The following is a 12,175-nucleotide window of genomic DNA, read 5'->3' as shown; positions in this document are numbered from 1 at the left end:
TATCCTCAAAGATTTTCATGACTAAAGCCAGATGGTGCCATTAAAATGAAGCAAACTGGACCTCCTGCATAACACAGCCCTGAGCCCAGCCCTCTACAGAGCCTGTATCAAAGGCAAGTTTTATTTTCATACCAACCTTCAGCTCTCCTGTGGCCACTTTGAAAACGAGCTCAATGACACAGCCCACGGCCAGGCGAGCGGCACCGGATGAGTGAACTTCATTCCAAATTGTGTCACTGTCGACCTAATGGAGACACACAGGAACCATGTTTAGGAGCAATGAGGACAGCCAGGAAATGGAGACCCACGTTCTATAAAGAAGCCATTCATATGTCTTGAATGCATAAATGCATAAAGTGCATTCCATTTAAATGCATTAATATTAAATGCATTAAATTGCGGAACTGATCTGGGCAGTACCAGGGCTGGGATGCCACCAATGACTGTAACGTCACCACTACCAAGTGTTCGTCCAACCAAACAACACTCAAGAGATGACCACTTGTAACAGCTCTGCAATGCTAAAGGGTCAGCGCTGTGACACAGGAGCAAATCCAGCATCTTGAACACCGTAAAATTGCAGGTGTCTCCCACGACCACCACGGTATTAGTATTTCTCTTTGGAAAGAGAAAGGAGAGATTGACCCCAGATGAAGTAAAAAGGTTTATGAAATCATTCAATGATTATATAAAATAAAAACAAACAAAACCACAACAAAAACACCATAAAGAAGGATGTTTAATAATGAACATTTAAAAGACACCTGCCCAGGACTGCCAGGGTAAGGTTACGCTGACAGCGGCTTCCTTGGGGAACCATAAGATCAACTCTGTCTCATCAAACCTAACAACAGACCTTCAACATCTAGCTGCTGCCTATAGACATTTACTTCAACACAAAATAATTGACAGGACCACCATCCTCTCCGTCTTCCCCCTAAAAACGTGTAAATAGGCCAAAGACAAGGCAAGGCATTCTGCAGACATCTCCATGCCATTACTATACGAGATCATGTCCTAATTTAAACAACCATCCCAACAACTATAAGAGGACGAGTTTGCAGACACGCGATGAAATGCCTGTTTTGTTTTTTTTTTAACTCCCATTCAGCCACGACTCTGCAGAAAGCAGCAGGGGAAGGACGGCACCCAGGGGGCTGTTTCCAGGCTGAAGGTCTGGATCTCCTCTGCTGCATCCCCAGCTGTCCTGCACGCAAGCAATGAAAACCAAGCTTGTTTGCTTCTTGCCAGTCACAGCCTTTGGAAAAGCCAGACTGCTGGGACCATCCCATGTCAGGCCAGCTCAGCTGCCCAGGACCGTGACAGGATAAATGTAAAATTTCTCCATGTGAACAATCACCAGCTATTTTTCGCATTTTACTCCGCGTTGAGTGTATTTATGGAAACGATAGCAAAGGAGAATGAGGGAAAGAGATGATTTGTTTTGTCTGGCATCCAGGCTGCTCACTGGGCTGTGGGGAAATGCAAGTCACCGCACAGGAGATTGATCCACCTCCTTCACGGCTGTGCTAAAGCCAGAGGAAATTGTCCCAGGCCTCTTATTGGGATGGTTTCTGGCAGTATCTGCCCTGAGGATGCTTTTGAAGTCACAGTAAACCAAGAATGCATTTGAAGAGTACCAAAAAGCCATCTCCGTGCGGTAATGCTGCCAATATGTGCACTGTGGAAAAAGCCACCACGTCAGTGGAAAAGCCCCACGATGACTATTTGTGGTAGGAGGGCTCCCCCGGGGCACCCTATAAATTTGGGCAGTGTCATAGCAACACAAGTATGATGGGGTCCGAGTTATACACGACACCTCCAGGAGTACTAGATTAGCACTGCACGTGTGCAGGAGATGGGACTGATCCCACCACATCCCTCTGAAGGCCCTGAGCAAGGCAGGAAGAAGTCCAAGCTGCTTCTCCTCCCCACTGTCCAGTGCGTCACTGCTCTGCAAGGGCCCCTCCTGGGGCTCCTCATCAGCAGTCCTGCGCAAACATCACGGGAACGTCAAAAGCTGCCTTGCAGTCAGGATGACACCGCTACCTTCCCTCAGATCCTCTCCCCCCATATCTGTGAGTGGGAGGCACTCATGGTTTAACCAGCAGGGAACATCTACTTGCCTTTTGCTGACCTGACCACCTCAGTGCCCTCGGTCTCACTGCTCAAGTAAGATGCACCGTGCACTCTGAGCTGAGCATATCTAAACCATCTCTGAGGATATCTAACCCATCTATGAGTACATTTAACCCATCTTTTTTGGTCTTGAAAGAAAATGTTGCAGCATATCAGTAGCTAAGAGCTTTCTTCTTTGTCTGGTCACAGCAAACACCAGGTCCCTTCCATGGATGCAGAACTGCAGAAGGCTGTATCTTCATTCACTATAAAGCACCAGAGGAAGGGAAATAACAAAAAAAACCCCAAATTCACACATCCTAAGCATGTCTTTAAGGATCAACAGACCCTCGGATCTCCTCAGATATTCATTTCTGCCAGCCTTCCCCATAACACACGCAGAAGTCACCAGTGCCTGAGTCAAGCCCTTTGATGTCTGCAGAAAATGGGCTCATGTGGGCAGCTCTTCAAGAAAAATGAGGAGAGCAAGACAGAGTGGCTTTAATGAGTTATATTTCTGCAGAAATTAAGTACTTAGAAAAAAGTATTCTACCTGTGACTTAGAAGCTAATTTCAAGGACTCTGCCATGGCCCCACACTCAGCTCCCCAGCAGGAGGAGGACTGGATCCAGAGACGTCTGCTGCCACACACAAACTCTCCACCGCCTCACCCTATGTGCAAACATCTCCAAGATAAGGATTTAACACCCAGCCACCTTCCCCAGAATGGATGTCTGGAGACCACTGGGCCCTACTCCAAGGCAGCACTTCATCATCTGTGCAACTGTGTTTGAACAGTCCCACTGAAGTCATCAGTGCTCTGCAGCAGCGGGGCGTAGACTCTGCCGTTGTGGAAAATGTTATTAATGCAGCCCTGAGCTGGGCTGCTCTCCGGCTCTGAGGCTGCTGCTGTTTGGTGCACGGGCTGCTGTTGACCCCTCCATCATTCCTGAATTCTGAAGTTCATTACGGGGAAGACGTTATTTGGCTTTCCCTGCCTATAAGCTCTTTGATGTAGCTGCCATCACAGGAGTCGTTGCTGGGACAGCACATCAAGCCTTACCATCTGGAAGGACTTTAGGGAGAGAGGAAGGATATTTCTTGCCTTTTGTTGATCCAGCAGCATATATTTTCCTTTTTTTCTCCTGAGCTGGAGGATACAACTGTGTCAGAGATACTGAGTCTTCCACATCTGCCGCTTTTGGATGAGCAGTGGTTGTCCTGGTCAGCACACTGAGCTTCTTGAAAACAGTATTAAAGCCTTCGTCATTCTAATAAAGAAGCTGCCGCTTCTAGATGAGCCGGTAGGAGAGGGCTCCTTTAGAGGTGAGGAATTCAGAGGGAATTCAGCACCTGAGACCTACTGCAGGCTCTTAACTTTCACAGCATATACAACTATTAGTAAATGATGAGGGAATGCAGAAGAGGAAGGGTCAACAGCTTGACGCAGGCTCTCTTATACGAGGAATATATCTAAGATGTTTCAGGGTGAAACCCCAAAAGAGTTTTTCATTCCTTATAAACTTGAAGATTTTATTAATATACATGCCGAGATTCCTACTCACACTGTACTACACACTAACGTGCAGCTATTTCAAAATGAAATGAGGGTCTTATAATAAAAGGTTTCATTATTCTAATCTTTTCTTTAGCTTAAGAGCTATGCAGACAAGAAACTAAGCTAAGGACATGTAGAGAGACAAGTTGTCTTTACCTAACCCTGTCTTCTACTGCTCTAAAGCACTGATTAAACAACCGTGCTTACATTTTGTTCTCCCAAGACTTGCTAATTATTTTCTTCTTATTTCCATTCCACGGAAGTCACTTTCGTTGTCTCTGCTCTGCAACGATGTGCTTTGCTTGCACGGGTCAAGATTTTTATACATTCTAATCAAGACCTTAGAATGAGAAACAGAATAACGTATTCCAGAAGAAATCAAAAAACATTAAGAACTTTTTTTTTAAAGTCCTAGATCTTTAGATATTTTCAGAATGTGCACAAAAAAAGAAAATACTATACACGAAAGTAAACAAAGTTATTAGCTATCAAAAGATCAAGTGTCTGAGTGTTTTGAAGAAGTTGGAAGCAAGTATGCTGGAACTATTTTGCAGATTTTCAAAGCTCGAGCTCCTTTCTCCAAAATCTTCTAATTATCCTGGATTAGGTAATGCTCTGGTGCATATAAGTCATACATTAAGAAAAGCATGTGTGCTGCAGAGAAGTGAAGGTAATGCCCTAAGTAAAAATACCACATACTGCACTTGCAGATGTTTTTTTTCAGGAATAAATTACTGTTGTTTAAATGAGAGCTCACATCTGTTGATGTAAGGGCTTCTGTGCTTTTTTCCTTTCCCACTAGGATTAGACGTCTGCAGATGGGAGGTTTGTTAGTGTCAGTAACAGCGATGTGAAAGCTTCCTCGCATAAAAACAAACCAATGAGGAGGAAAAAAAAGAAATTGACAGGAGTTTCCAAGCACTGGGGAACAAAACTAACCTTTCTCTCACTGATTTTGAAACACCACAACTTAGTTTTTGAAGAGAGAGGTTGAAAGGTGTTATGCCAAGAAGCTAGTTGCTCTAAAACTTTTCCCGCCCCTTTACTCTTTTTAAAATCCTCAGCTTCGTTCCCTGGTAAGAACTCACGGTTGCCCAAGCTCCAGACTTCACCCCAGTGCTTAATAGCTCTTCAGGTGCCTCTCCTCCACAAATTGCTCCAAGTCACCTCTCAGATTCATCTGTTCTTTTAACCTACATAACATTCCCTAATTGTGAATTACCTTCTTTAACTGTTTGCAGAAGAAGGACTTGGTTTGAAGCTTTCCAGCCCATAATTTCATCTGACACCCTCAGATCCTGAATTATAAGGAACAGCAATCATTCAGCTTTCACCTGCTCCAGGCGAGTCCCCCTCCAGCCCACAGGCATTATTTTGCATCCAATCCTGAATTTAATGTGCTACATTACTTTTTTGATATCATGACATCACCTGTATTTCTTTGCAAGCAGCTTTCACTTGGAAGACCCCAAATAAATCTAATACCATCAGCAAATGACACTTGCTTAGGACTGACCGTCTGAATTGCAACATAACCAGCAATAAATCCAGAAGAGGATTGGTCCCACCTTATTCCACTAATTTTTGAAGGTTTTTTTTTTTTTTTTAATGGCATCATGTTTGCCCCCTGGAAAGTATTTGGCAATATCAAGCTCTCCAGGGGAATCCTCCTTACAAAGAGGTCAGCCAGCTGGAAAGCTGTCTAGTGTTGTGGTGAGCTGAACGCAGACCCACAAAGCATCCCCTTGACCACTCTTATTATTGACAAAGTCACAGGAAAAAAACCCTGCGGAAATAAATCCCTTCTTCAAACCTGAGCTACAAACCACTAGTAGTCAGGATGACATCCTGCAGGTGCTCTGATCATCACGTGCACCTGATGCTTCTTCATCATCAGAAAATATTGACCGGTACCAAGTAACTGGAGTCCCCACAAACTTAGGGCTGCCTCTCCACAACTTCTGCAACTTATAAGAAAAAGATAAAGCAGAGACTGATTACTGCTCAGCCATGAGCAATGTTCTGCCAACGTGGCAATCTCGAACAAGGGAGAGTCTAAATAAAATTCCATCACTCAAAAAAGCTATATTGCCACCTTGCAGCCTGAAAATGGCCTGCCAAATGACAGCAGAAAAACACGCCTTAAGCTCTCTTGCTAGAACAATTTGAAGTAATTTCATTACACCATAACAAGCACTCAATCTCCCAACAGTATTCACATGCTGAAACTTCTCGGAGTTACATTACACCTCTTCTCACACTAAAATTCTTCTATACAACTTCTAACTTCTATATTCTTCTACAACTGATGTTTTACCTGAGGGTCTGACTTTTTAAAATTATTTTTTTTCTGATTTCCTCAAAAAAAAAAAATCTCCAAAAAAACCCCAACCAAAAAAACCCACCAAAGCGTGCATCTCAAAACCGTCATGTCATTCCCTTTGGTGCAGAAAATAACTTGCTTTTCATCTCCTACTGAAAGGCGCGCTCTGTGGCCCCTGCTAAGATCCCACTACGGGGCTTCTTCCAGCAGCTTCCCATTGCAAATCACATCAAGAGCAACTTGCCTCACAGAACTGGCACGCTAACAAAGACTACAGTTTTCCTTCTACTTCTTCAATAAACACACCACGCAGCTTTCTTGACAAATCTCACACTTCGAAAGACAGTAGAAAACGGGGTTGAAAGGACCTCATGAGATCACTGCACCCCAAAGGAGATGGGAGCTTAAACCCGTCCAGAGCACGCACGAATGCAAAGCACTTAGTATGTGCTACAGCCAATTGTTCTGTACCGCGGCCGCGTTTTCCCCACAGATACACAGCTGGGCCGTATATACGCATTAGAAACGCATCCCAAAAGCAGAGAAAAAGAGTGTTTTCTTGCATCGGCCATAAAAGCGGCAGAAGTACACAAACAGCTGGCACGGTACTGTGAGGTAACCGCAGAAGGAAAACCAAGCAAAAAAACAGAAAGCCATTTTTAATGAAAAATCTGACTATCGTGTACTTGATTACTAGTAAACTACTGGTTTTAAAAAGCTTTTCCTAGAAAACATGAAAATTACCTGTTAGGGTTGCTAAAACACTCTGTGAAAGTCAGCAAATCTTTTATTTAACATTTAAGGGTCTGTGGAGACAACGGACCGGCAAGTTAACTGCAAATGCTACCTTTATTACAAGCATATCGATAATACCAGCTCTGTGGTGTTTCCTGCCTTGATTTAGGATTTAATGCAAGACTTCTGGGACTGCGCTAGGCTCAGGCACTGTCTCTACTTGTTACCATTCAGTCTTCATTTGCAAATGATAATTTTTGCTTTGAATGGCATGCCTGACTGCGGGGCAGAGTAAACCCAAATCTTTTAAACTCAAGCCAAAAATTTGCCATGAATTAGGAGACTGCAGCATATTTACAATACAAAATAAAATATCTCTACAAGTGCTCAGCAGTGGCGGTATGAATAAACGGTGATTATTCTCTCTTTTTTTCCCTCCTTTTTTTTGATGGGATAATTTTCAAAGCAGCGATTTTGCAAAGACTCAGGAAGAAAACAATTTTGTTTCATTTCCATAACAGAATCCAGACCTCTAAATTCAACCTCACGAGCTACAATTATGCATAAGAACTACCACTGTGAATTTTCAAACACAATGCCTTTTATTGTCTCTTCTCATTCTTTTCCCTTCCTGTTCTCTGAGATTTTCTGTTCTGTCACCCTCCACAGAAACTTTAGAGCAGAAAGTCTGACTTGAAAGGAAAACTTTCAAATTTTCAGGCTTCAAAGGGAAACAACAACACAAACCTTCCACACAAGGCATTTGAGCGGTATTTGGGGTTATTTTTCAGCCTTATGGGAACAAACAACAACAAAACCAGTCTTTTTATTATACAGAATCTTGAGAGATGAAGACTAACATTCAGCAACTCACTATTTACAGAAATATTGCCCTTTGGTATCTCTATTTTATTAATATGTTTTCCACCTGCACTAGGAGGCAGGCACCTCTGAAGTACAAATATTGAAGATGAAACACCTACGCAGCACGAGCAGCCTGAAAAGCACATCTTGCTTTCTCTGTAGAAAGCATTTTTGGATGCAAGGGTTGCTCTCAAATGTAGTAATCTCTAAGCCATTAAACATCACTGCCTGGGAAATGAGGTTTCTCCTCCTAAAAGCCAGAGACGAAACATGCCCATGAATGTCACACACACTTCAGCTCTCCAAAATAGCTTAAAAATCTTCACGCTGCTTTTGAAGAAAGGCACGTGAGGCTGTCGCTGCAACCCCGCACCCCAGGCAGAGCCTGTTTATGGGTAACATCTGGTTGCAATTACCCACTTGATGGAATGCGAAGCAACAATTTTTGTTACCAATGGGACCGGGAGAACAAACAGGACATTATTTACACATTAAAGAGAGTACTCACCCCGACACCACCGCAAGGAAGCCTGACAAACATTGACGTTAGAGAACCTGTAGGGGAAAAAACCAGACTCTGTAAGTCAAAAAGTCAAAGTTCACCAGATTTTGGTCCGGTTTTACGGCGATGCTGCAATCTTTGTGAACACAGTAACAGACCTGGGTTTTCTTGCAACTTTCAGAAAACCAAGAGCCAACCCTGTTACATTACAAGGCATACTACACACACAATGTACACATTTGGGCTTGTTCAAAAGCCCTTTCAATATAAAAGCCTGCTATAAATCACTTATTTTTATGCAAGGTTTGTGTGCCGTCCTACATTTCAAGCAGTCACGCTGACTATAAATGATTGAAATGCTACCAACAACAGCTCAGCATGTCTTCTCAGATGAACGTTTTAACCCCTTTCAACTGAAGGAGGATAGGAAATCATAAAAACACCCCAATTACGAGTCATCTGCAACTACTAGAAGACTTTGGAAAGCATGAGCTTCATAAAAAAGGAGGACAAAAAGTAAACTGTCGCAAGCACAGAAAATGTGTTTTGACTAAAAGAGCAAAATCAACTTTAAGAATTTGAGAAAAATGGAGAAAACCATCTGCGGGGCTAATTTTGCATCTGCAAGAATTTTAACATTGCTGTCTGGGCTTGCGTATGAGCCAATTATCCCGTGTTCAAAATTCTGCAGGTTTAAAAACTGTACCCTGAAACAAGAACGTGCTGTTTCATATCCATCACCACCCTATGTGTATGGCTTGCACACGTGGAGAATGAAATATGTACATGCAGACACTGTAAAAGATCTGGAGCACATTGCCTGAGATTCATTTGCATGAGATCTATTTAAAGTTAACGAAAGCTAATAGTGAAATAAACTGGATTGAAGCTTTTATCCCCTCACCAAACCAGATTCCTGCTCTAATCATGTCTATACTGAAAGAATAAATTTCCTTAAATGCTAACTATGAGCTTTGTAGAGCAAGAATTAGCCAAGACAGCCGACAGACATTACTGAGGACCATGCTGGTGTCAAACTCATCGCAGACACATACGTTAGCCGTGACTGAAAGCTGAGTTAATGCATCTGTATTATTAATCTGAGTGCACAGCAAGATTCACTCTTTGATTAGATCCACACGAAAAGTTCTTAGATCATCCTGCCTTGGACCTCCTGTCAAATCTTTCACTGCTAACCCACCCATTATTTCGATATTTATCTTCTTGACAATTTAGGACCGCTCTCCACAAATTAGAAGCAGCCTTATTTGCCTAAGTTTAAACTTGTTCAACAGCTTTCAAAGCTTTACACTGTCAAACGAGAGATGGATTCGTATTTTTCACCCTCGGACTTTCAAGGGCTTTAGCAACACTTCCAGGGCTAGAGTTGTGCAATCTGCCTTGAAGGACATCGCCTTCAAACCTCCCTGTCAACACGCAGCAAAGCAAGTCTTTGCGATGCTCAAGCCTCCCTGGAAAAAGTAACTTCATCAGTGGTGGGCTGCCATTGCAAGTCGCTTCCGCATGTGTAAAGAAGGGCGTTCTTTGAGAAAGGGGTAAGACTCAGAAGTAATGAGCTACAGGACAGCTGCAGAAGTAGAAGTAATCAGCAGAGCCACAGAGTCGCCTGCTTACAAATCTGAAAAACCTGAACTATTTACTCCTTTCCTGCTTTCTCGTAAAGAACTGCCAGACGAAGAGACATCCTCCTTATCATTTGCAGAAGCTTAAAAAGAAACATCCCGTGTTTTCATCCTCCAGCTTTACAAGCTCTTCCTTTCAGGCTGAGGTTTCTTCATGCTTCTTCTTCTTCATAGACATATCAAAGGCAAAGAGTTTACATGGAGTCAGCCACCAGAGTCGTACACATGTCAAGACACTCAGGTCTAACAAACTCACATTTGCATATGTGAGCCTCACACAAAGCTTTGGTCTCCACCTTCAAACTTGCCATACATTTACGCTCTGACATATTTAGAAGAGCTGCACAAAGCTGTTTTGTAAATCTAAAAGCCTTTTAAACTCTCGACAGGAGAGGATGGCTGAAGAAAGGGCTGCTTACAGGCTTGTTCACCTCTATAGACACACGCACACACTGCTAGCAGCTCAAGGCTAAAAAAGGTGCCAAGTGGGTTTAGGAAACAAGGTTTAAGCTCACTTATGAGCTACTGGGAAGCCCTTCCCACTGGAGATCCTGAGAACCTCACCTCCTGTCCATGGCTTTAGCCTCAGAAAGTTAAAAAAATAGCTGCTTGACAGCAGCCAAGCTCCAGGTGTAGCCCCAGCCAAGCTGTAGTAAAACACCCACAAATAGAGCCATAGAATGGTTTGGGTTAGAAGTGACCTTAAAGATCATCTAGTTCCAACCCCCCCTGCCGTGGGCAGGGATACCTTCTAGCAGAGCATGTCACTCAAATCCCCAACCAACCTGGCCTTGAAGACTTCCAGGGATGAGGCATCCACAACTTCTCTGGGCAACCTGTTCCTGTGTCTCACCACTCTCACAATACAGAATTTCTTCCCAATATCTAGTCTAAAACTACCTTCTTTCAGTCTGAAACCATTACCCCTCATCCTATCCCTAACATTCCCTGATCAAGAGTCCCTCCCCAGCTTTCCTCCAGGCCCCCTTTAAGTACTGGAAGGCTGCTACACGGTCTCTCTGGAGCCTTCTCCAGGCTAAACAAGCCCCACGCTCTCAGTTTGTCCTCACAGGGCAGGTGCTCCAGCCCCCTGATCATCCGATTTGTTGAAAATATTGCTCCTTGACAATTTGGTCTTCTTAGCAAATCATGCTCAAAGAGGCAACATTTTGTACTGGAATACCCTCACATACTAGAATTATTTCTCTTCACTAGGAGTAAACTTAATCTCTACAGACATTTTAAAGTAAGTTATTAAAAGACATGAGGGGTGCACGGCAAAACTCCAGAAGTACTCACAGGCAGAGGAAGATTTTCTTATCAGATTGTCTAACAAAACCATCAGGAATGGTTCAGCAAGATCTGGGTAACCTCAAATCCGATACAAATCAAATCAGCTGTGTCTCCAAACATACCTGTCGAACTATTGATACAGACTGTGCCAAGAGTCAAAGAGGGAATGGAAAAATATCTCAAGGGGATCTGACATTTGAATGAGCAAAAAATGCTCGGTGTTATCACAGTCCACTCTCAAAATGTATCTTGTGAGGGGTATCTCCTAAAAGAAGAGGAGTTGTTTAAACATGCAATTAGCACAGTATTTATAGCTAACTTGCCACCTTTTTAAAACCCAGAGAAATGAAAAGTGGACACCTCTGGCTGAATGATAGTGCACTCAGCCCCACCACGTAGATGATGACCCCTGCCAGAGGCAGGGTGCTAGCCCTGCCTGATCCAGGCTGATGACGCCACGGGGACAGATGCTGGAGGACTGCGTGGATCCCAGCGCAGCAGATGGTTGCGACACACATCCTCACACACCTTTGGCACTATCATTCAAGAATTTACAGAGAAATCAGTCAGAGAGAAGCTGGTGCAACTGCAAATGAGGAACCTTCTCAGATCTACTGGGAAAATTTACGTGTCATTTCTTTGAACTGGTGGATACACCTTAACGCAAGGCGGGAGTTTTACGCTACCAAGGATATGACGTAATAAATTCTTTAAACTCCACATACTAATTGCACTATCATTCAGCCAGAGGTGTCCACTTTTCATTTCTCTGGGTTTTAAAAAGGTGGCAAGTTAGCTATAAATACTGTGCTAATTGCATGTTTAAACAACTGGCTAATAGCTTTCCTCTTTGGGGATCTAATGTACATACTGAATTCGTTGCAAAATGTTTCCAGCTCTTTCGCTGTGACTACTACATCATGCACCCCATCAAGTTAATCCTCCTTTTATATCATCCAAAGTCAGGCTAATCCCAAAATAAACTTTCTCAGCTTCTAGGTTCCAGAACTGTCTTTTTGCTGGCCCCCACATGAGAACTTGCCCAACTGCCCCTCCAGCCTACCACCTACTGCTGCAAAAAGGCACAAAGTAAAGGGAGAAGATGATCTTTCCATGGAGGTAAGGTGTTAAAATCCATG

General features: G+C 43.2%; 1 protein-coding gene across 1 annotated transcript in view; it reads right to left on the bottom strand.

Moving 5' to 3' along the window:
* Window positions 1-12,175, bottom strand: part of HDAC4 (histone deacetylase 4) — a gene marked incomplete at its 5' end in the record, with an annotated part of 152,471 nt that overhangs the window by 25,027 nt on the left and 115,269 nt on the right. The window contains 2 exons of the mRNA XM_009870903.1: window positions 137-244; window positions 8,107-8,153. Of these exons, the coding sequence (XP_009869205.1) occupies window positions 137-244; window positions 8,107-8,153 (155 nt within the window). The remainder of the gene's footprint in view (window positions 1-136; window positions 245-8,106; window positions 8,154-12,175) is intronic.

This window comes from Apaloderma vittatum, unplaced genomic scaffold (genome assembly GCF_000703405.1).
Source record: "Apaloderma vittatum isolate BGI_N311 unplaced genomic scaffold, ASM70340v1 scaffold11406, whole genome shotgun sequence".
Taxonomy (NCBI): domain Eukaryota; kingdom Metazoa; phylum Chordata; class Aves; order Trogoniformes; family Trogonidae; genus Apaloderma; species Apaloderma vittatum.
This window is presented reverse-complemented; position numbering and strand designations above follow the sequence as displayed.